General features: G+C 42.8%; 1 protein-coding gene across 1 annotated transcript in view; it reads right to left on the bottom strand.

The window, feature by feature from the left end:
• AFF3 (AF4/FMR2 family member 3) overlaps positions 1–25,700 on the bottom strand; it is a 533,714-nt gene that overhangs the window by 75,619 nt on the left and 432,395 nt on the right. Inside the window, 1 exon segment of the mRNA XM_045445721.1 lies at positions 21,686–21,726. Within this exon segment, the coding sequence (XP_045301677.1) occupies positions 21,686–21,726 (41 nt within the window).

Raw genomic sequence — 25,700 nt, 5'->3', positions numbered from 1 at the left:
CCAAGGAGCAAAATGCATTTGGGACCTCAGAGTGTTCCGTGAGAGAAAATGCTCCATTAGGATCTTAAAACCTGAAAATATAGGCCTTTTCTGGTGCTAAAAAAGGGCAGTGGCCCAACTTCCCTAAGCTCTGGAGCCAGGTCCTGTCACACGGTTTGTGGGGCCCACTGCATAATGAGTATGTGAGCCCCTTGTTCAAAAAGCAGGAAAAAAGGTGTCATTACAAGTACTGAAATATAAATCTCCCTCCTTTCTTCTATGGTCTCTCAGTCAGGGCATTTTTAATTTGCTATTTCATGTTGTGTTTTCTGGGCACCAGGGTACTTGTGGGGTGAGTATAGACCCTCACAGGCATCTGGGGAACTTTGTCTTGTGGAGCTCTGGCTGGAGGGTAGTGAAGTTGAGCCAGGCGTCTCCTGTTTCCACAGCCTCCTGCCCCAACCACCACGGGCAAGGGGAGACCCCCTCGAGGATTGTGATCCCTGACCGTACACACTAGGCACCCGGATCAGGGTAGAGAGAGGCTTGCTCTGGAAGAACTGCCCATTGAACGGGCCCAGAGCTGCCAGTATGGGGAGGAAAAGGCCACCATGGTGCCTAGGCATGTGTGCCCTCCCTCCACCCCCAGTGCACCCACGTCTCCCCTGGGGTGCAGGATGGCAGCAGGTGCTGCATAGGGTGAGAACTGAGTGGGGCCAGGGCGCTGGGCGGGGGAGCAGGTGGCTCCCTGGGAGGCACATGAGCCAAGACTCTAAGCTTCAACTGCAGCTCCACTGTTTCGCTGTACTTTGCTTATGAAACACAAATTCAAAGATCAAACTGTGAAGGATTTCAGGAAGGCAACCGCGCAGCATTAAACTAAGTGTGGACCATCTGATCACAGGGCGCTTTGAGAGTGCGCGGTTCACTGGCCCAGGGAGCTGGTCCCACCTGGAGCCTCAGGCCTCTTCTACCTCCATCCTTCTCTAAAACAAAATGCCCAATGTGCAAGCTGTCATCCAGACTCCTGGGACTGTGGTCTTCTGAGAGGGCCCTGGTCCTATCTATGATTCACCCTGCTACCTCTCTGCTTGCATTCCCTGACTGGCTCACTAATGGGAAAGTGGAAGAAGATTTCGCAGACTGTCTCCAGGTAACCAAGGTGGTGACAGTTTCGGAAGCTCAGAGGAGTTTCTGTGGAGACAGCCTTTTATAGAAGCTGGAGTCCCATGTAATTAAAATAATTTTGAATTAAAATTGCCCCTTCAGTAATTGCTTTTATATTGTAATATTTACTACCATTGCCATTGTGTAACTTAAGTCATTAATTACATTTGGAAAAACGTTAGGCAATGAATAATTAATATGATGTGATAACCAAGGGAGTCATAGTGGTTAAAAAACAGAGCTTGAAAGCAAGCATCACCCACATGCAGTCCTGTTAATGAGAGCCTCACAGCCTGACGGCCACATGCTCTGAGGTGATGCGCTCAGCCCGTAAGCTGCTGTTCTCAGAGGTCAACAGAAAACTCTCTCTGGCCTCACTGCAGATGTGGAAACAGATCAGGAATTCTCTTCAGTAGCAGCAAGAAAGTCTCCACTTTATCAAAACAGACAGTCCTTGGCACAAATAACTCAGCAAAATACAAATTAGAAACGGCACCAAAAAGTCAGCACAGTGCTGGTGCAGCAGCCCATGTCTCATAGAAAGTGGAGGTCTGATGTCTTCCATCAGAACACATATGGTGGGGGTTGGAGGGCAGGAGTTCAGCCAGATGCCTCTGACCTGCAAACGGTCCCCCTCCCACCTGGATTTCCAAACAAGCCCAAGCCCAACACTTGCAGCAAGTATGACACTCACTCCACACACACAAAATACACACTTGTTTGGAAAATCAAGAGGAACCATGGTGGAAGGGAGAAGCTTATGCTACTGGAAAGAGAAAATTAGTTTTCAAGGAAGCTCTCTTGAAGAATGAGATAGAATTTTCATTTAAATCACATCCATGGTTTGTATACAAATGGCCTCCCAAGATCTTGACATTTTCTTATGTAATTTCCAACAAAGATCAAATACTTTCATAGGACACTTTTTTTCATAATGGTCTTTTGACCAAAATATGGTTGTCATATTTTGTCAGACCAAAATATGGTTTATGTAGAGGGTACCCAGTGAAATGTGAATTTCAGATGACCAATGAATAATAGGCAATATGGGGGACATACTTATACTACTAACGAATTATTCATTGTTCCTGTATTTTTATTTGCTAAACCTGGAAACCTTAGGTTTGTGATCTTTCTTATGCATCCAACATGAGAATGTATGGTACCAAGCACTAAGGAGGTGCTCTTGGACCATCTGTAGATGACTTACTTAAGAAATTTGCATGACACCTGGCAAACAGCACCACCATTAAGTAGTGTGCAGGGATTTCCTGCTTGAAAATTTGCAAAGTGTCTTCTGGGTTATTTGACAGGATCCTAGATGCAATGACATGTGAGAGGATTAACTGCAATTAATCACAGATCTGAAGTCTGGGGACCTGGGAATTCACATTTGAGATTGCCAAAGCTATTTTTTAAGAGCAGTGTAGGTGCACCTGGGTGGCTCAGTCGGTTAAGCATCCCGACTCTTGGTTTTGGCTCAGGTCATGATCTCATGGTCCGTGAGATCAAGCTCTGTGTCAGGCTCTGAACTGACAGCACGGAGCCTGCCTGGGATTCTCTTTTGCTCCTCCCCACCTCTCTCTGCCCCTCCCCTGCTCACGTGCTCCCTCTCTTAAAATAAATAAACATTAAAAAAAAAGAGCATTGTAATACAACAGACATTGTGATGGAGGAACTGTTAGAGGATAAAATAAAGGGGTAATCAAAATATCATGAATCTGTTTCAAAGTCACAAAATTCGGGGTTAAAATATTGCCTTTAAAGCTTCTGAATAAGTTGAAAAGATGAAAAGTGAGCCTTATGTAAGCATTTTCTTAGTGTAACCAAACTTGTTTATATCTCCACGACTGCAACACTACCAGCCAGTTGAGAATCCTAAAGTGGCCATGTGAAGAGATTAGAGTTTCTAGAAAAAGAAATATACCAGATTGCCTTCCAGGGCAGGTATAGAGAATGCCAACACTGAAGGATCTTTAGTGCATCCAGACTGGCCGAACTCCACCCATCCTAAGCTGTGTGTTGTTGTTTTTGGACAACAGAATATTGGAAGAATATTTTATTCAGCAGAGCAGGCTTGGCCATAATGTTGGGAGTCAATAGGACAGGCCGTCCTTGGGGTGTTTCACTGAAAGACGGTGGCATCTGCAAACCCAGAGTTCATGTTTGTTGTTGTTGCCAGTTTTATTCTCATAGCACATAAAAGGTAGAAATTTCCTCTGGGAGCAAGTCTTTTCCTTTAGACTCTGTTATTTAGACCTTCCTACTGCACTAGATGCAGCTAACCCTTTTTGGAACAGGTAGTAGGATGGAGAGATAGATGAGGTTGACTACAGGTACCAAGTTTCACTCTAGACTCCTCCTTGGGGGCTGCTCATGGGGGCAAATGACCCAATCCCTGAGGAATGTGAGCATCAGGGAGGCAAGAGCTCATGAAGACTTGCATTTCCTTTAGCTCTGCTTCTACCAGGGTTTTAGCATTAAGATTTGCAACAGATAATCTTCGACAGAAAGTTCAGAGATAAAAATAACACTGGAAACGTGATGGGGATGCATTGCACGAAGCTTGAAAAGGGAGGAAGGTTAAGACAGCAATGTTAAATACTAACTAAAGTCATGGCAATTGTGTTAGAAAACAGAAAATAAATAGTCTACAATAGCTACTGAACACATATCATAGAATAAAGGGAAGACTTTATGACACCATCTTCACACTGCCCTCAGGAAGTTTATTAGCTGATGAAGGAAAACAGGCCAGTGGAGGAAGGATCACCATCCTGGGGAGAATCGACGGGGACACTTTCACACAGCTGTTATACAGCTAAGGGGCTGTATCTAGGAGAAAAGACTGTCTTGGGCTCACCTCATGGAAGAGTCAACCTTTGAGAGGACATGGGGTTCTCAGTGCAGAGGGGCGGAGAAGGCCTATCAGAAGGAGGCAGCTACTAGCTAAGTCTGTTAGACCCAAGTGCTGTGGGCTGTTGTGAAGGCACAGTGAGGGTTCTAGCTCCTGGGAGTGAACTGCACATGGGATGCTCTCCCTTGGCCTGCCTAAGCCGTGGGACAAGCACTCTCGAAATTGCAAGAAGCCTTTCTTTTGCAGAGAACCCCAGCTCCAAGACAATGAAAGCAGTAAGCTGGACTCCCCTGCACTGGTGGCCCAGTGCTTCTGAGAACTGCTACCTATCAAAGCACCCAACCCAAACAAATGTCCTTCAAACTTCGCCCTGTCTGCCTGCTGACAGGTTGACTCCTCCATAAGAAGAGCTTTCTATTTTATAGTCAGAAATAAAAGGCTTACACTGAAAATGTTTCCTTGAGTAACACTGACTGACAAGAATTCAAAATTAGTTATAATCAGGGTGGCCATATAATTTATGTTCTGAACCAGGACACTTTAATTTAAAAAAATTGTGTGAAAATACACATAACATAAATCTTAATCATTTTTAAGCATACTGTTTGGTAGCATTAAGTACATCACATTGTTCTGATACCATTACCACCATTCATCTCCAAAACTCTTTTCATCTTACAAAACTGAAACTCTATACTATTTTCTAAAGTTTATTTATTTATTTATTTTGAGAGAGAGAGAGAGAGAGTGAGCAGAGAGAGAGCGAGAGAGAAAAAATTCCAAGCAGGCTCCGCAGCGCAGAGCCCAATGTGGGGCTCAAACGCATGAACGCTGAGATCATGACCTGAGTCAAAATCAAGAGTCAGATGCTTAACCGACTGAGCCACCCAGGCATGCCTGAAACTCTATCCCCTTTAAATGCTAATTTTCCATTCCTCCCTCCTCTCAGCCTCTGGCAACCATCCTACTTTCTGTCTGAATTTGATTACTCTAGATAACCCACATGAGTGGAATTACACAGTATTTATCTTTTTGGAGCTGGCTTATGTCACTTAGCATAAATGTCCTCAAAATATATTATACAGCACGTCAGAATCTCCTTCCTTTTTAATTCTGAATATACCCCAGTGTAGGTATATTTTGTTTATCCTTTCATCCATCTATGAGTTGCTTCCATTTCTTGGCTATTGTGAACAGTGATGCCATGAATATGGGTGTGCAAATATCTCTTTGAGACTGTGCTTTGGATTCTTTGAGATAATATCCCAAAATGGAATTACTGAATCACATGGTAATTCTATTTTTAATTTTCTTAAGCACTGTATTTTTTTCTATAGTGGCTATACCATTATAGAATTCTCACCAACAGTGCATGAGGGTTCCATTCCCCAAATCTTTGCCAACACTTATTATTTTTTGTTATTTTATTATTTATTTATTTATTTTTGATAGTAGCCATCTTAGTGGGTGTGATGTGATATCTTATTGTGGTTTAAACCAGGACACTTTTAAGAGTGAAGGAGGCACCAGCTGTAATTATAATGGGGCCCAGGCAATCACTGGGATGTATAATCACCGCAGCTATAATCAGCCTGGGGAGTCACACAGGGAACATTGCTTCTATGGCTTCAGATCTATTGGCACAGAAGCCAGAATGCAAGTCTTTGTTGAAGAATGGCACAACAGTCTTCTGAGGGGACTCAGTTCCTGCCTGTCTGTAATCTACTCAGCTACCTATCTGCTTGCATTCCCCCAGTTTTTCACTAATGTAAAGGTGGAATAAAATTTTGCAGACTATCTCCAGGTAGCCAAGGTGGTGGTGACAGTTTTGGAAGCTCAAGAAGGCTCTGTGGAGCCAGGATTTTAAATAAGTCGGGGGTCTCATGTAAATAAAATAATTTTGAATTAAAATTGTCACTTCAGTAATTGCTTTTATATAATATTTACTACTATTGCTGTTGTATAACTTATTTCATTAATTACTGTTGGAGAAAAGTTGCCAGCCACCCTTAGGTTGCGGGTAAAGGGTTAAGTGTAATGGACAGAATGTGGTGTTTTACTTTACCCTTCATTACTCATCAAGGGTAGAAGCTATTCAAGTTCTTTCCTCCCTCCTTCCCTCTCTCCCTTCCTTCCTTCCTTCCTTCCTTCCTTCCTTCCTTCCTTCCTTCCTTCCTTGTATCTGTTGCACTAAAAAACCTACACTATTTGTAATAAGTTTTTTGTTTTCCATAGCTCTTTTGCAAAAAAATAATCCCATAAGGCCTGATGAATGTTTCAAGGTAAATAGAGCAAGCATCACCATCTTCACTTAACAGACGAGAAAAAAGACTCAAAGAAATAAAGTCCGTTAGCAAGTATTAAGGCCATGCATCAGGCACTACACGAGGTACCCAGATTTGACAGGCATAAGACGGAGCTTGTCTTCCATGGGGAGGCAGGAAATTAAGCAGTTCATTACAACAGTGGTGAGTGTCACCAAGAGACAAGTGGAGGGTGCTATAGGAAGACAGTAAAGGGAGGAAGGCCTAATGGGGTACAGGATGTTAAAGCTGTGACCTGGTATGGGCAGGAGCAAGCCAGGCAACTTGGAGGGGAGGAGGGGAGAGGGGAAACTGTTCCAGGCAGAAGAAACAGAGTGTGTGCAGGTGTGGGAGAAGTAAAATTTCTGTATTTGGAGTTACAGGGTGAGCCTGTGACAGAGCCAGGGCTTGACGGGGACAGGAGGGGTCATGTTGGTTGAACCCTTACTGTTCCGGACCTTCTGATATTCAGAGAGTCTGTGTGGTATCCACCACCCCAGAGCTTCACCTCACCTGAGGAAAACTGAGGATAACTGATGACTAGTGCCCAGAGGAACAACATACGGGTCGGGTTCTGATGGGATACAGAACTGCTGTAGAGCTGTGGGCAAAATATTTGGCCTTCATTTAGAAATGTTAATGAATAACTAACATTTCTTCAGCCAGATGGAAGGAAAAAAAATCTTGAAGAAATGTAAGTCTTAGGAAATAATATTGGCTTGACTCTCCTTTCCTCACCATATAAATCTAGGCACCACTACAGCACTTTTCAGGGGTTTTTGGGTCATCTGTTTTAAGGGCAGAACACAGAAGGAGGGCTGAAATCCTCAGAACTACTTTCTTGGAGAGAGCAGGAGCAGATGAGGTATGTTCTACCAAGTCAGACCCCAGTGGAAACCTTCAGGGATGCAGCAGGTTCATTCCTGTTTTATGCTCAAATGTGGCACGGACTGCTCCTCTGATTAAATGTGACTATGTTTTGATGCACTGACAAAGGCAAGGGCAAGAGCAGCCCTTGGTCTGGCGTGCAGCGCTCGAGCCTGTGCTGTGAACGTAAGCTTGTGGCAGGTGGGATTTTGTCCTTTTTAAGAACGTGCAACGGGGGTGGGGCAAGGGTGAGGCCCTTGGGGCAATCAGGGCACTGTGCCTTGGTCACTAGCTCAGTGTGCCAGGCCGTTACCTGCACATGGCCACATTGCCACCTGAAAACCTGGACTCTTGCCAGCTGTAGCCCTTCCTCAACCTTGGGCAAGTGACTCCATCATTCATTCTAGGTGTCAGTTTCCCCACATGTAAAATGGGGACAATGGTGCCTACCCAGAGTGCTGCCATGGAGATGAAATGGGACAATGACATTAAGCCCTAGCACAGGGACCGCTGCAGCAGGCATGTCACTCCAAGAGGAAGGAAGGTAACATGATGGCCTGATGACCATATGCCTTTGTCAAGGAGGGGTGGGTTATCACTCAGCTTTGTGTTCATCTTCCAGCAATAGCAAAGGCCCACACCTACTGTCATTTTAGAATTACACTAAATAGTGGGGCATCTCTGTGGCTCAGTCGGATAAGCATTCCACTATAGCTCAGGTCATGATCTCCCAGCTCCTGAGTTTGAACCCTGCGTCAGCCTCTGTGCTGACAGCTTCAGAGCCTGGAGCCTGCTTTAGATTCTGTGTCTCCCTCTTTTTCTCCACCTCCCCCACTCGTGTTCTTTCTGTCTCTCAAAAAATAAATAAACATTAAAAAATTAAAAAAAATTACATTAAATAGCTTAGTGGCTGGGGCAATGAATCAAAGAAAATATGGACCTCGTTCACATATTTCCTCAGCAAACTAATAAATGTCTTTAATTCTCTGTGCTTGGGTAGCATTCATGCCTTCAGACACATCATTTTCCTTCTTCCCTCCCAGCACCAGGATCTGCTAGCTGAATAGGGGTTACTGTCTCCAGTGTTAGATGAGGAATCATGGCCTAAAGTGGCCTTCTGACTCATTGGCTGTGAACAGGGTAAATGGGGCCACAGGGAAGCCCCTGGGGAGCTGCTGGGCCTACATACTCTTGGGCTGTGCTAGCTTCATGGAAGTCCTGTCCAATTAGCTGGATCAGGACCAGTAAGCAGGCAGAACTGGTCTGTGAAATGGAAAAGGGGCCATGGACTTTTCCTTCATAACCCTGATTTGATTTCAATATTTTGACCTAACTGACCTACAATTAAATAATGAGCACTGACAACTGAATACTGACTCTCAGGATGCGAGGAGCAATGGGTAGAGGGCAGCATGAAGACTCAGTTCCAAGGCCATGGAGAATTAGAGAGAGAGGAGGCACGGCTGGGGTTATGGCTCAGAATTCAGCAGCTCTGATGGCTGTGAGAGTAACAGGGTGCAGATGGCCAGGCTGTGATGCTAGCTGTCAAGGGCAGAGGTGGGTGCTGCACTCTTGGGGACATCGGGAGGATATGGTGTGGCAGCGGGCCTGCCGGTCACTTGCCCGGGAGCCAGAACAGGGAAAGGAATTGGATGAAATCGGGAAAGGTCAGGCTGCTCCAGTTGATGGGGAGCACATTAACCTTTCAACAGCAGCAGGGGAGCTCATCAGGCTCCAAAACACAGTCATTAAAGGCCAGCCAGGCAGCTCAGCCAATGCTGGCCCATGGCTGCGTCCGGGAGGGCAGTCAGAGGAGTGGGTCATGGGGAGGCCGACTGGGGAGTGGAGGAGAGGAGAGGAGGGGCAGGCCTGGTGCCCAGAGTGAGCAGCTGGAGGGGCAGCTCTTTCCAGCTGGCTCTTCAAGTCCAGAGTGAAATGGCTGGGGTGGGACTGCCTGGGAGGGAATGTACTGGGGGATGGGGATGGGTGGGAGGTGTTGGCCTGAAAGGCTCTTAAAGCAGAGAAGGAAGCCTCCAGGCCTTTAGCTAATTTTCTCCACTAAAAGGAGATTTAACAAAACAAAAAACAATGGTGGTATCATAATGTAAATAAACTTCCATTAAAAGCGGCTAAGTAGTTTGGTTTTAAACAAAACAAAACAACGCCCCGCCCCCCTCCCCAATCTATCTATTGGCTTTAGAACTATCCACCCACCACAAATGTTTCTCCAGCTGGCCCTCCACTTATTAAGGGCACAGACATGAGTGATAGATCTAAAGACAGTGGCATCAGAGTGCTAAGAAATATACATGTGTATGAAAATGTACTTCATCTTTTTGTATCTTTTTGTCCCCCTGTAAGATATGTTACTTGTTACTCTTGGGTTTCTTTTATGTTCAGCTCAGTGTCGCAGATCTGAGTCAGTGAGAATGGTGAACACACAGGCAAAATGTAAAAAGGTGGGGGGTGACTATAGATCGTATCTTCCTGTGTAATCAGTTTAAACATTTTAAAAGAACTGACTGACTGCTAATTAATAAAGCATCAATATATTCAGGGTAGGACAGCAAGTGCTTAATCAAAACTAGTCATTCAAGAAGGTACGGGTGTAATTTTATTTCAGAAATATATATTTTTAAAAAGTAGACAGAAAGCAAAAACAAACTACTGAGACTATACAAAAATAAAAAGGTTTTGCACAGCAAACCATCATCAAAACTAAAAGGCAACCTACTGAATGGGAGAAGATATTTGCAAATGACATATCTGACAAAGGGTTAATATCCAAAATATATAGGGAATGTATACAACTCAATAGCAAAAAACCCCAAATAATTTGATTAAAAAATAGGCAGAAGACCTGAATAGACATTTTTTTTTCCCAAAGAAGACACACAAAGGGCCAACCGACACATGAAAAGATGCTCAATATCACTAACCATCAGGGGAATGCAAGTCAAAACCACAATGAGATATCACCCTACACCTGTCAGAATGGCTAGAATCAAAAAGACAAGAAATTATAAGTGTTGGCAAGGATGTGGAGAAAGAACAACCCTGTGCACTGTTGGTGAAAATGTAAATTGGTGCAGCCCCTGTGGAAAACAGCATGGAAGGTTCTAAAAAAATTAAAAATAGAGATAATATATGACCCAATAGTTTCAATACTGGGTATTTGCCTGAAGAACACAAAGACTAATTAGAAAAGCTATATGCACCCCTATGTTTACTGCAGCATCATTTAAAATAGCTAAGATATGGAAGCAATGTAAGTGTTCATCAACGGATGGATAAAGAAGATGTGCTATGTGTACACACTGAAATACTACTCAGCCATAAAAAAGAATGAGATCTTGCCATTTGTAACAACATGGATGGACCTGGAAGCTATTATGGTAGGCGAAATAAGACAGAAAAAAGATGAATATCATATGATTTCATTTACAGGTGGGATCTAAAAAATAAAACAAATGAATAAACAAAAAGCAGAATCAGACTTACAAATACAGAGAACAGACTGGCGGTTACCAGAGAGTTAGGGAGATGGGCAAAATGGGTGAAGGGGAGTGCGAGGTCCAGGCTTCCAGGTATGGAATGAATAAGTCATAGAGATGAAAAGTACGACTTTGGGAATATAGTCAATGGTACCGTAATAGCGTTGTAGGGTGACAGACGGTAGCTACCCTCGTGGTGAGTATAGCATAACGAATAGACTTGTCGAGTAAGTCACTATGTTGGACGTCTGAAACTAATGTAACATTGCACATCAGCTGTACTTCAGTTAAAAAAGGAAAAGAGTAGACAAGAGTGACAAATATTGAAAACTATGCTAATTATGCAAGAGTTTTATTTCTTTTAATGCCAAGTTTGAGATGTCTTATATACTGGATATATAAATAACTTTTCTGGATGTATCAAAAATTAAATTAACAAGCATACATTATACCATTGACCTTCGCCTAGAAGTGAAAGCGATATCATGGTTCAAAGGAGTAGGACATAGTGACAAAGACTTTAGTAAAAATAATTGAGAGTTCTGTCATTTAAATATTTCACCTTCAGTAGTTTTATCAATTTAGTCTGAGAAAATGGGTCCAGAAGAGGGGAACACAGTGTGGATGGTAATGGGTCAAAGTTGGTAATTTAAAGTATGGTAGTAATAAGTTACAACATGCCTTCTAAGGGGTGTCTGGTTCCTTCTGACCCCTTCTCCAGGGCTTGTTAACTCAGGTGGTGTGAACAATTAGCTCTGCTCTTCCGTAATCACAGATCCTTTCCTGGCTGTAGGAGCAGAGGGTCAGACCGTAGGGTCTCCTCACCCCAGGGGACCAGGCTCACCTTTGAGAGGCCTTCTCCACTAGCAGAGAAGGAAGAAAGGAAGGAAGGAAGGAAGGAAGGAAGGAAGGAGGGAAGGAAGGAAGGAAAGAATCTCCAGGCAAGAACTCCAGCACCTCAATCCTGGGACAGAGAGAACTATGCCCCACTGGAGACATGTGAGAAAGGGGACCATCTGAAGAGCTTGGAATATTAGTGTGTACATTCATTTTTTTCTTTTTTTACTTTTTTAATTGTGGTAAAATACACATATCACATAAAATTTATCATTTGAACCATTTTCAAGAGTACAATTCAGTGGCATTAACTACATTCACATCATTGTGTGGCTGAGAGCACTATCAGTCATTTTTAAAGAGGATGTACCCTCCTAAGAATGCCGCATGCGTTGCTACAGGCTCACAGCAATTATGGGCAGTGATAAAACGGGTTAAAACACACTTTGGCCCAGAGGCCCCTCCTGTGGCATCTTCTTTGCCCAGACATCCAGCAGCGGGTCCATACTAACCCTCAGGTGTCCCAAAACCCACTAGACCATTTGAAAGGGCAATTAGTGGCTTCATACAATTCATTGTTTATTTACTCAAAAGACTATAACAGTTTCTTCCAGGCTGCTCTGTTCTATTGTGTAAAATACAAGTTTGGGACCTTTTAAAATGTGTGTTATTTACCTGATAGAACTCAATGGCTTCTCTGGAGCCATTCAGTTTTATTGTGGAAATTAGTACTAGGGGGGCTTTTTAAAAGCTGAATGTTAGACCTGACAGCCTGCATTTGCTCACATTGTTAACGCAGTCAATTGAGCTAACAGCCACCAAAGGGCAGTAGGGGACACTTACATGGCCTCCCCAGAAGAAGCAGTAAGGCCAAGGGGGCCCACTTTTGTGAATACCATTGGGTCCTGTTAGAGAGGAGAGTGCTGGCTCAGGGACTTGGCATTTTTTTCTCCCTCCACACGGTTCCCCTAAACAGAGCTTATCAGGGATCCATCCCCATGGTATCTAAGAATCACTGTTTGCTTTTGAAATAAAGATTACTTACTTTGAAATATTACATGAGACCAATTCTTTGGAGATATGCTGAAAAAGGTGTCAGGAAATGGCCCAGATAGCCTTTTCTACAGGAATCAAGTAGGAAGATGATGTGGAAGAAACTTGGCTGGAGCCTCTTTGAAGGCGTGTGTGAGCCTCATCTAGGACCGATGGACCCACAAGTTGGCTTTTAGGGGAGAACAGGCTAGGTTAGGATAGATTACAAAATAGCGATGGTATAAGCCACAGTCAGGCATAGTTCTTGGGATTTCTTGGTACCTATTTTCCTACAATGTCAATGTAAGAACATGACCCACACTATTAGCTATTCAGGGTTTCATATATTAAGTCCATAATGTAATATTTTCCTCCCCTGGTTTTTAAGTATCTTGGTAGGACTTAAATCAGAGAGTATCTCATGGTATCTTGATGAATGACTCTTCTCAGTGATGCAGTAATTACTACCATATGAATAGAATAATAGATATTTTTTCTATTTATCACCTCATTTAATCTGGACATAAACCTAACAAGGAGGGCATTACTATCATCTTGTTTATGCAACTGAGAAAGTTTAGACGCAAATGGGTAAACACTTAGCCCAAAGAAAATTCTAGTCCAAGTTCAAGGATTCAAAATCCCATCCTTGCTTCATGATGAGGGGAGGTTAGGGAGAGCTGGGCCAGAGGTTTGGTATTTTTCCCCTTTTTATCATGAGAGCAGAGATAAGAGGCATAATTTGAATTCCTGGTCTTTATTGTTTGAAAGGCACTGAGTAAGTCTCACTGAACAGTCATTTTGTATAAAGTACTACCTAGTATTTAAGATGGGGATCCTGTTCTCCAGTCGGTTATTGAGACCAGACATAAATACATAAGGTGAGCAGAGGATGGAAGCAGGACTGTGTCCACAATTATATGAGGTGCTGATGGAATAGGTGTGTGAGAGCCAGGTAAGGGGGTTATTCAGGGTTTCCATAGAAGATGAAGCTTGAGCTCACATTTGAAGGAAGCACTGTGTAGCAAAAGGCGAGCCTCACCCCTCTGCATCAGTGGCTGTCTAGAGTTGGCTTTCACACGCCCTTCCCTTTAGAAGCCTACACCCCAGCAGAATGAAGGGCCTGCAGCTCCCTGTTCACCCCCACAGGCTTGCTTGCTCAGACCAAAGCCATTCTTTCTACAGAGAAGGCCGGTCCTTCCCTTTCCGCTCCTGGGTCATCTGAAGCTACCATCCTTTACATATACTTCAAATCCCTCCTCCCTGCTCCCCTCCTCTGTGCTCTGAGAGTACTTCAGTGCTTTAACTGCAACCCTCCAGTAAAGTTATTTCTTTATAAGTTGATGGGGGGCGAGGGTGATTACTGAAGCAGCTAAGAGCATCATCCACCAGAGTCAGACAGACCACTCTGGGGCTTTATGTCCATAAGACTTTGGGTAAGTTATGTGTCTCTGGTCACCCAGATTCACTAGGATTTTAGGGAGAGTATTTGGGAAATGAAATGAAATAAAACTTCATTGAAAATATCATCTCTTTAGGACCCTTATGTTGAATCCTTCCTTCCTAGCTGAGAGGCTTGTTGTGAGGAGTAAATGAAGTGATGCGTATGAAATGCTGAGTGCAGCACCTCCACATGACTGCTGTGCTAATAAGACCTATGGTCAGGTATGCACATGCTGACATTTAATATACATAGTAGTTACACATATGCCTAAGTTTCTTCTATCACATTGTAAACTCCCGGAGAGTGGGATGCACAGGTAATAAATTTCGGTATCTTCCATATAGACCAGCACAATGCCTTACCCATTATAGGGGCTCAGTAGTGTAAATATCCTACAAAAGAATGCAGGAAAAAAAGGAGCCTGCATCATTGGTGGAGAGAATATGAGAGAGCATTGTAAGTTGTGGCAGCAGTATGAATCACAGAAATGAGGAGCGAGGAGGGGAGACAGGGAAGGGCCAGAGGTCATCTGGCCTAACCCCCTCTCCATGCAGGAAACCTCTCCATGGCATCATAGAGTTCTCCATTGGTTACTGAGTCCTAATTTAATTCCACTCTAATTGCACTGGATGATTTTAATCTTTTGAAGTGTTTTTCAAGTTTTAATTTTAATTTCAGTTAGTGAACAGTGTAACATTAGTTTCAGGTGTGCAATACAGTGATTCAACAAGTCCATACATCACCCTGTGCTCATCACAAGTGCCCTCCTTAATCCCCATCACCTGTTTCACCCATCCCTCCACCCCTCCCCCTTCTGGTAACCATCAATTTGTTCTCTATAATTAAGAGTCTGTTTCTTGCTTTGTCTCCCTCTCTCTTTTTCCCTTTGCTTATTTTGTTTCTTAAACTCCACATATGAGTGAAATCATATGGTTTTTGTCCTTCTCATATTGATGTATTTCACTTAGTATAATACTCTCTGGCTCCATCCATGTTGTAGCAAATGACAAGATTTCATTCTTTTCTTTTTATGGCTGAATAATATTTCATTACATGTAAGTCTCACATCTTTACCCATTCATCAGTTTCTTGGCTACTTTTGGACTGATTTTTAAAAAACGATTCCATTTTTTCCCCTTCTTTACCTGTGTGGCAGTTAATAGTGTTTCTCAATTCTATAGCATCTTATAGGCACAGACATCCGCTCTAAGCCCTTAGTGGTGAGCCCCTGACCACCAACCTCTATCTCCTGGATGGTCTGCTGCAGTGGCACACAGCAAGTTTCAGAAAAGTATTTTCTGTTTTCTTTTTTCTTTTCTTTTTCTTTTTTAAAATTGACATCCAAATTAGTTAGCACATAGTGAATCAATGATTTCAGGAGTAGATTCCTTAATGCCCCTTACCCATTTAGAAAAGTATTTTCTATTTTCAGCCCAAAGTTGCCATCATTTAACCACAAAACATTGGTCCTAGTTTATTCATTTATTTGCTCATTGTTTTCTTTCATTCATCAAGTGACTTACTGTGTCTCCTAATTGCTAGGAATTATGCTAGGTGCTAGGGATAAAAAGATAATCAAGCCAGAAATGTTAGGATTATTATAACTATTAGCAGAAACAAAGTGTTAGTACAGACTGAGTAAACTAGTTGTTAGAATGTAAAACGTGGCACAAGCCACCAGTCTCTGACCCCTTCCAAGCTTGCTTTGTTGCTGTGTGATGGAGGACGAGAAAATCACACTCACTGGGAGTCATAGGACCTGGAGTTTAGTCCCAGCTCTGCTACTTGCTACCTTGTGACCCTGGATGAGTCCCATCACCTATCTCAGGCTCAGTTTTCTTACCTGTAAAATGGGTCCTTCCTATCTCACGGGGTTGTTGTGAGAGCCACAAAATGAGACAGTCAATGTGATAGTGCTTCTAAACTCTAAAGCTCTTTTAAAAAGTTTTTAATTACACGGTACACCAAAGAGACTTCATTATAACTAAGGAGTCCTTTGCATTGGAGAGACTGCTGTGGGTCTCAAGGGCAGGGCTGATAGATACTGTCTAGCATGCCACATTAGCATCTTTAAAGTTGGAAATTTAAAGCTTTCTTAAAAAGTTCTGCATCGCCCCCTTTTTGGACCCTTTCAGAAGAGACCAACTGTTAGTAGTGCATGGCAACTTGACTCTCCTCTCAGGACATCAGGGACATTATGTAAAATGTTACCCAGAAAGTTGTGCTTCTGTGCTGGTGGCCATCCCCAACATGTTCCCTTTGCTTAGCTGAAGTTGGTCCACTTGGCAAGGTGTCAGGAAGATGAAGCTGAATGCACGCCACGCCTCCCCCATCCCCCCCCCCCCACCCCACAGTCTGATGCCCACCCGGTGCTCCTCACCTTGCGTTGGGGCCATTTCCAGTCCTGTCTTTGGATGAACACCAGCCCCACGTGGAAGTAAAACCCCTTCATTTTGGTCTAATTCTCATTTACTTAATTCCATTACATTCTCCCTAATGGGAAGTAGAGATTTTAGGGGTGTGATTCATGTGAATGAGCTGTATGAGGCCTTTCTTTTTGCATAGCCAGCAACCCCCTGGATGGTAAAGCCCTGAGCATAGGGGCATGGCCATTTCTCCTCACCACTGCACCCCTGCCTGCCCCAGCTCTGCGCCTGGCTGAACACGCGGGATGCGCTCAATAAATGCTTGTGGCGTAAGTGAATCAATCAATGGCAGTTGTTTGGATTTCAATATAAATGGATCTTGGACCTGAGATATTGCCAGATGGGCAGACAGGTTACAGTCTGGTGATGCATCTCCACGGCTATAAAAATGTAGCCATTTCTGGAGTCGCACGCTGACATTTCAGAAGATGATTATATGCACAATTTAACCACACGGCCACTTGTGCCCTCCAAGTGCCATCGCTTCAACAACTGTTTTCATGTTGGCTTTCTTGCTGCTCATTCCTTTTTTTTTTTTTTTTTAGTCAAGCACAGTTTTTTTTCCCCAGCTTCTCTTATTTCCAGCTGAATGTGATTTATTCATATGAAATTATGCTCCATTTTTATAAAACCCAAGTTACTGCAAATGATGCTTGAGGTTTCACAGAAAATATTAATTCCTGATCTGCTGCTATAAAGCATCCCTGCTCGTTCTGCAGCAGCCCTGTCGCTCTGAGACAGATGGAAGCAGTCCAAGGGTATGATTAACTTCTTAGCCCTGGCAATTTCCTAGTGCTCCTCTTGCCCTAGATTTCAAGATTGACCTCCAGCTTCTCTGCAAATGCACAGTTGCTCAGCTTGATAAATCACACGAATCCCGTTTTTGATCACAGTTATCTACTATTTACTACTTATGAAGGGAAGTTAATCATATTCCAAGGCACTTCATATGCGGCACACATACCCTTCCTTCTCTGAACAGCACTTTGCATATTTTCCACATTACTGGCGATGTGGCAGCTTTCACAGTGCGGCGAGTCAACACCAAAGACACACCTTTATAAATGAGCCTCGTGCCCATTTATCCTGATTCTCCTCTGCCTCTCTCTACCCTATCCAGTACAATAATCCATAAGGAGAAAAAAAACAGTTGGGAGGCACATCACAAGGAGTGAACAAGTAAGAAGGAGAGTGTCTCTTTACAGATTGAAGTTTTCTTGAAAGTGGCTTGTTTTACCTTGTTGAGGATTTTGCCACCTCTTCCTGCCTTGGTCTCTTGCTTTTTTCACGATTTGGGGCATCGGTAAGCCCCTGGTAGGCCAGATGACTTTCAAAGGCATAAAACGGATGAAAAGTTCCACAGTCAGCAGTAGGAAAGAACAAAAAGACGTGCCATTCTACCCTCACACAACCCTTCCTGTCACTGCAGGGTGGCACAAGTTAGCTGGGCTGAGGCCCAAATGTGCCTTGCCAGTGTGAGCCAGTCTTGATGCTCTGGCTATTTGGGATGAACTATAAATTAAACCCATTGTTCAAGCAAGACCAAACAAGGCCACCTCTCTGGAGGTGACCGCAGAAGATTTTTAAATTTAGAGAATGGAAATACTATAGTTTTAATTTATTGAGGTTGTGTACTGATTACTTAGGACTCACTGAACTTGAAAGCACAGTCTTAAGTGTCAAATATTGGATTTCTGCTAGAATGCCTATTTAAACCAGGAAACTGGAGACATGAAAAGATAGACAAGATTGGCCTTCAGAAGACATCTGGATACTGTCATCTCAGACACCCCACAGGGACAAAGTTTCTGCTTGCCATTAGAAAGGAAAGGGAAATGCCAACCCTTTCCCTTATAACTAGTCTCATCAGGTCAGGTCTCAAAAGGCCTGGATGCAGGTTTTCTCCTGGGGAAGCAGAGAACAGCCGTTGGCTTCCTTCATTATACACTCACATCCCCCAATGACCCCACGTCAAGTAAACCCCTAGGTCATCATCAAGTGTATATCTTGAAACAAAATGGCTCTACTCCTGGATCAGACGTCCTGTGTTCACCAGGTACTCAAGGTGGTTGTAAGGCTAAATGGAAGAGAAAGGGGCCACATATGAACTAACTATCGGGACATGAGACAAGAAGTCTGTGGTGGCACAGCCCAAGCCAACATGGGCTTTTTTATCCAACTGCAGAATTACAGAACACAGGAAGCACCTTGTGGGGTCTCACAAGTGTTGTCATTTTCTAGGACAAAAATGAAAGTGCTTGTTCATCGTTATGGAGTTTTATTTATTTATTTTTTAAAGTTTATTTATTTATTTTGAGAGAGAGAGAACAGGGGAGGGGCAGAGACAGAGGGACAGAGAATCCCAAGCAGCTTCTGTGCTATTAGTGCAGAGCCTAACATGGGGCTTGATATTATCATCCTGAGATCATGACCTGAACCAAAATCAAGAGTTGGATGCTTGGGGCACCTGGGTGACTCAGTCAGTTCAGTGTCCAACTTTGGATCAGGTCATGATCTTGCGTTCCTGGGTTCAAGCCCTGCGTTGGGCTCTGTGCTGATACCTCAGAGCCTGGAGCCTGCTTCTGATTCTGTCTCTCTCTCTCTCTCTCTGCCCCTCCTATGGTCATGCTCTGTCTCTCAAAAAATAAAACAAAACATTAAAAAAAAAAGAGTCAGATGCTTAACTGAGCCACCCAGGTACCCCCATCGCTATGGAATTTTATATCAAGAAGTGACAACAGGCTGGAAAAAAATTGTTTAGTAAAACAGATGAGTTTTTGTAAATAGATTAATACCAGGCTCTAAGTAGTTAGGGATATTGGGGTTAGATCTCCACCTTGAGAAGGTCATGACTTGGGGGGAATCTTTACTCAATTCTATTCCTACCCTGAGGTGGATCCTCTGACAGACAGAATATTAGGCAAGACACGCAGGAGTATGTCCCAGAATCATATTCATTATTTTCCAGAAAATACTGGTTTATTCAACAGAATAAGTAATGTGCTAGAAAATGACATATTACCTGGTAAGTTAACATTCCCTAATTTAAGAAAATAGAAAATATAAATCCAATTAACTCAGTAGGTATTTTAAGTTCTTATTTTAAAAAGGATTTAAAATTGTATCTCTAAATGATTACACATACCTTTCACATCTATTACTCGTGTGGCCCCAAATTAGTGGAAAACAGAATAGAGAAAGCACAGAGAAGGTAGCTTTACACGACTGCATTGTTAGAATGGCAAAGTCAACTCATTACTTTAAAATGAGCCGAATTCCCCCAATTTTGAACAGAAAAAAACGTTAGATTTAAGGGGGTAATGCTCTATTATATTTAAAGATGGAAAATTCAAAAGAAGAGAAATTATAATGGGAACCTGTTTCTCTGTTTCCAGGGAATGGGCTTTTTTTTTTTTTTTTCCTCACAGTATTCTGATCTTATTGGTTACAGAATCAACAGAGGCTAAGATGCTACCTTACCGGTTGACTAACTATTGGGTTTGATGAGGGGTTTTAGAATATCAGAAGAAAGTCAAGGGGGAATAGTGTTGCTATCATTAAAATCCATGTACATTTTCTATCCAAGACAGAGTCACGTATCTTTTGGGAAGCAGTCTTAGAATGTATCAATTCTAGTTTCTGATGACTTGTCTTTGTATCTGCAGACATTTTGTCTATTTATTTTCCTAAAATAGGAAATAGACACTTTGTCTATTTATTTTCCTAAAATAGGTTTTGATTCATTCTACCAAAGTTCATAGTGATGTTTTGTGCCTATATATGTAGCTTTATTGAAATACAGTTTATATACCATAATGTTCATGCATTTAAAAAAACACAGTTTGATGGTTTTCAGTATAGTTACAGGGTTGTGAAACCATCACCATAATCTAATTTTATAACATTGTCAGTACCCCCCCAAAAAAATCTAACCATGGCAATAACATTATCTTGTAATCTGAGGGCTTTTGCTTGCTTATCAGTGCATTTTGTTGAAGGAAGCTCTTACTTAATAAGTCAAAGGGGAAAAAAAGAAGTATGTAGAGGAAAGGAATTAATGTGTCAGATTTTAAATGTTTTGATCCAGAGTCTCGTACCAATAGACTCCGAAGCAGTACAGTTTATCAGCTTTTGTGAAAATCCCAGGAGCAATTGTAGACAATCCTGTGGCAGCCACTCTTACAGCACACAGGCTTGTGTGGTTGTCATGGGGAAGGCTTTTCAAATGAAATAAAAATACTCACGCTCAGCCTGCCACCATAGAGGAAATGCTTTTCACCCATGTGCACAGATAATTTGCCTCAGTGACAGGTTTTACCTTGGAGAAGCAGTGAACTGAGCTAGTTGACACAGTCAATTATTATTCATTCCACACACACACACACACAAAGAAAAAAAAAAGAAAAAGAAAGAAAGAAAAAAAGAACTGAGAAGGAAGGGGAAGGTGGTGACAGTTAGCTAGCTAATGCTAAGGTGCCCACCAGCTAGCCAGGGTAACATCTTCTGCAGCTGGCTCTAACACCGTAAGAGCCTGACTTGTGGAGAGAAACTGGGGCTTCATCTTCGCCTCCCAACAGTTCTTGAAGAGACACACATACACACACCGCAACCTCAGTAAATGAAAGCTTAAAAACCAATCAAAACAAAAAGGGCATGGTCCATCCCTGAAAGTAACTTTATATATCCCTGTTCAGCTATCTTTATAAAGCCTTTCTGGCAGAGCACGATGTGAAATACAGCTTAAGTGTGTTTACTGATTAGGTTTATATATCTCATGCAATAACACAAGTCCAAAAACACAAGCCAAAGTGAGGAGGGAAAAGTCAGGCTCTCAGGACCATGAACTGGGTTATGTGCACAAAGTATTTCATGAGAGGATTTCATCAAAAGACAGACAGCTCTTGTGAAATGATATGGAAAAAGTCTGAAGAAAACATCTCAAAACGAATGAAGTACTTATTGCTGAAAAATGAGCTTAGATCGCAACCAATTCCAAAGTTCAGAATTTACTGCACCATTCAGGTCTTTCCCTCTAAGTTTCTTGTCTCCTGTTTCATTGCACAACAAGGGATTCTTCATACTTTCTATGAAATACAACAAGGCGATTTTTGCAGTAATAAACTCCACACATGCATGACAAATCCAAGCATGCAAAATGTTTAACATCCCAGTTCACAGACACTTTAGGGACAAAATCCGATTATGAATTATATGCCACAATAAATAGGGCTCAATGTTTCATAAAGCAATTTATAGTTCATAAAAATGACAAAATGTACCTGTCAGACAGAGCGTGGATTGCAGTTCTCTGGGCTGCCTGCTGGAAGGAAGGGCAGAGATGTTTATTTAATATTCTGACTTTAAATTATGTACTCAATCAACACTTTTAAAAAACCTGTGTCACACACGTTTTTGCCATGTGGCCAACTATTAAACTACTAGCAACATAGTAGAGACCCATCATGTTATGAAATGGACGCTCCTCAGAGTTAACTGAAGCCCACAGCGCACACCTGCCACCAGGGGGCGCGAACGGGGAGGCACGGAGTTCTAGGTGAGGTTAGACTAGTCTCTAGAGACCCGGAGAGGCTCAGACCTATTTCATTTTTACACTCTGAAATCACCTTTACCATTGCTTTACTCTACTTTCCTCTAAGAAAAAAATCTGTTTTGTTTCCTGTAGCTTCTTCCTCAATGAAAGTGTAGTTAAAATAATTTTTTTATTTATTTTTGAGAGAGAGAGAGAGAGAGAGAGAGAGAGCACACTCACGCACATGAGTGGGAGAGGTGCAGAGAGAAAGGAGGACAGGATCCAAGGCGGGCTCTGCACTGACAGCAGACAGCCCAACGTGGGGCTCAAACCCACGAACCGTGAGATCAACACCTGAGCTGAGTTTGGAACACTTAACCAACTGTGCCACCCAGGTGCCCCGAAAGTATAATTTTTTACTCAGTTTTTAGATTTATTGAAAAAGTCAGTACAATTGGAAATTGGAACACTGGTTGGAAGAGTCAGAGTATTAGGAGATTACTGATTTGTTTTAGGCATAGTAATGATATTGTGGTGATTTTTAAAAGTGTCTTTTAGAGATCCATTTTGAAATATGGATACAATTATATATTGTTGGGATTTGTTTTAAAACAGTACAGTTGGAAGGAAGGGAGAATGGATGGGCATTTATAAATGAGACATGATGGCCTTGGGTTGGTAACTGTGGAAGCTAGGTGATGAGCACACTGGGGGATTAGTATATTATTCTGTACATCTTTGTATGTTTTTGAAACTTTCCGTAATACAAAAACAGAGAAAAAGGCTGCCATTTCTCCATCAGATTCTCTCATGTTTGTAATCACTTTCTTTTCGTCTGGCTATTCTAAATTTTTGTACATTGGCTTTCTATCACTTAATACTCTGAGGCTTCAGAAGGCCAAGGTCATACTCTGTTCTCTGTCTCAGAAGTTATAATTGGGAGGGGATCAAGAGTGACCAAGGCTCACTCAGGGTGTACTAGAAAATAAAGAGTGCATACAGTTCATTTTCACCATGTATGCTACATATGTCAAGTTTATTAATTACCAGGGACACCAAAACGTTTCCCATGTTATTCCTCTTTCCATTTAGACAACAGACTAAATAGAATCTTCAGATTAGAAAAAAAATCTGACACATTAGTATCATCATCCCTATTACAGAAATGAAATACACCCTTGGTAGTAGCTGCATGTCCCTGGATCAGTCAGTCCGACACTTACTGAATTCCTACTGTGTAGAAACTATTATACTGGCCTCCAGGAGGGACAAAAACAAAAGCAGAATAAGTAGTCATCGTCTTAGGGAAGCTCAATCCCTAGGTAGGAAGTCACTCAGGGGTCCAGGGATGACTTGAGGACACTTAGGAAATAAAATGCAAATGAAAAGGTTAAGGTAGGACAGCATCAGGAAGATGCCCATCTGAGGGACAGCTAATGGCTGGTGGATCAGCAGCTCCTCAAACAGTGCCTGGAACTGTTAGCAAGTGCTCAGTAAATATCTGCTGAGTAGATGTTAAATGAATGACTCAATCAGGGAATCCTTTTCACTGAAATTTAAGCAGAACTTTATTTATTTATTAAAAAAAATTGTTTTACATTTATTTATTTTTGACAGAGCACTAGTGGGGGAGGGGCAGAGAGAGAGAGAGAGAGAGAGAGAGAGAGAGAGAGGAGAGAGAGAGAATCCAAAGCAGGCTCCAGGCTCTGAGTTGTCAGCACAGAGCCTGATGCGGGGCTTGAACTCACAAACTGTGAGATCATGACCTGAGCTGAAGTCGGACGCTCAACCGACTAAACCACCCAGGTGCTCCAGAACTTTATTTTTTTAGTTTATTTACTTTGAGAGAGAGAGAGAGAAAGAGAAAGATGGAGAGAGAGAGAGTGAGCAAGAGAGAGCAAGCAGGGGAGGGACAGAGAGAGAGGGAGATAGAGAATCCAAGCAGGCTCGCTCTGTCAGCATGGAAGTCTGAAGTGGGGCTCGATCCCATGAACTGTGAGATCACGGCTGAGCCAAAATCAAGAGTCAGACGCTTAACTGACTGAGCCACCCAGGTGCCCTTGAGCAGAACTTTAAAGACAAGGAGGGATGTGGGCAGGGAGAAGATGTGTTGGTCATACTGGAGTAGGAGGTAGAGCAAAGGCCTGTCCAAGCCTCTAGCAGTGGTTCTCAACCAGGACACCCCTTACTTCCAACCCCAGAAGTGTCTGGAATTGAGCAGGGGAGTTTCTTTGTATTATATTCATGAGGTGGATTACTACAGGCATTTAGTGCCTGGGGTCGGGGATGCTACAACCTTTTAAAGATCAGGAAGTTCACTTATACGGTGAGGAAATGTCCCCTTAAAATGACAAGGGTATCTCTACAGAGAAACACTGTAGCAAAGTAGGAATGAAAGTCAGATTTGAAATAAGTGACACAGGGAACATTAGCCTCTGGGCCTGGCAAAAGGAACTGAAAATAAATGAGTAAGAGGAACTTAGATAATTCCCACAAATGACATAACCACATTGATTTAAGAAAAAAAAAACATAAGGTCCGTGAAACTGGGAATTGAAAGTCTTACATTCTGGGAGAGGTTTTGCTATTCATTTATATGGCAACCTTGAGTCTGGCCCTCAACCTATGTCTGTTTCCAAACTGCCCTCTCCTTCTCTGAAGGGAATGATGAGGGAGCCAGTCAGTCACTGTCCAGGCTACTGAGGACAGTCTAAGGGGTTATTGCCTCCCCCTTCTCCCCTGGATTCCAGCAAATTAGGGCCCAAATGTCCTGGCATTCCAGTGTCACATAATCAGTCAAGAGAGAAAAGAAGAATATCTGCACAGCTTGTCTTGGTGAGAACAACTGAGGGAGTAGAAAGAGGCATGGGGAAAGAGGTGAGAAGCCTAAGGAAGACTTGGAGCCCAGAAGCCCCCTCTGATACCTCAGAGGACAGGTATTTCTTTCTCTCATGCTCCTTTCTTGGTGCTCTCCCAGAGGGCCAGCCCAGGAGCATGCCCACAAAAAGCACCCAGCAGGTGATGGGCAGCCATCACTGTTCCCACGTTTGTCTCCTAAAGGGTTCTCTTATCACTCATCAAGATGGCTTTCACCTTTGGCAGCCGTACTTGAAAAGAACTTAACTCTCTACTCTTGACTCTGGCTAAATGCACAAAAAGAATTTGGAACTCCCCAAAGGAAAGATGGCATGCATCATTAGTACAATCTCTTAACATCATTTCAGCAGGAGGCACTGGAGACTGACTCTTCCTGGAATAACAAAAATCATAAGGGATGTGACCAAAAGTTCAACAGAAACCTCTAACATGGCATCTGAAGTTTCCCCTAGCCATGGCAGTCAATGTTTAAAAAAGTGTATTGATTCTTATTTTTTTTTTTTCATTGTTTTTATTTATTCTTGGGACAGAGAGAGACAGAGCATGAACGGGGTAGGGGCAGAGAGAGAGGGAGACACAGAATCGGAAACAGGCTCCAGGCTCTGAGCCATTAGCCCAGAGCCTGACGCGGGGCTCGAACTCACGGACCGCGAGATCGTGACCTGGCTGAAGTCGGACCCTTAACCGACTGCGCCACCCAGGCGCCCCTTAAAAAGTGTATTGATTCTTTTTTCTCCTGCCTCCAAATACTTCCTACTGACTTTTGTGGTAGGGAAACACAGTGCTTTTTGATGTGAAGCCTATAAGAAAGTTATTTAGAGAGCAAAAGCAAAAGCAACACAAAAACTGAGAAACTCAGCTGTTCAACCATCACTGGAGTGATGCAT

Source organism: Leopardus geoffroyi, chromosome A3 (assembly GCF_018350155.1).
Source record: "Leopardus geoffroyi isolate Oge1 chromosome A3, O.geoffroyi_Oge1_pat1.0, whole genome shotgun sequence".
Lineage (NCBI taxonomy): Eukaryota > Metazoa > Chordata > Mammalia > Carnivora > Felidae > Leopardus > Leopardus geoffroyi.
The sequence above is the reverse complement of the archived record's forward strand: the minus strand, read 5'-3'. Positions and strand labels throughout refer to the sequence as shown.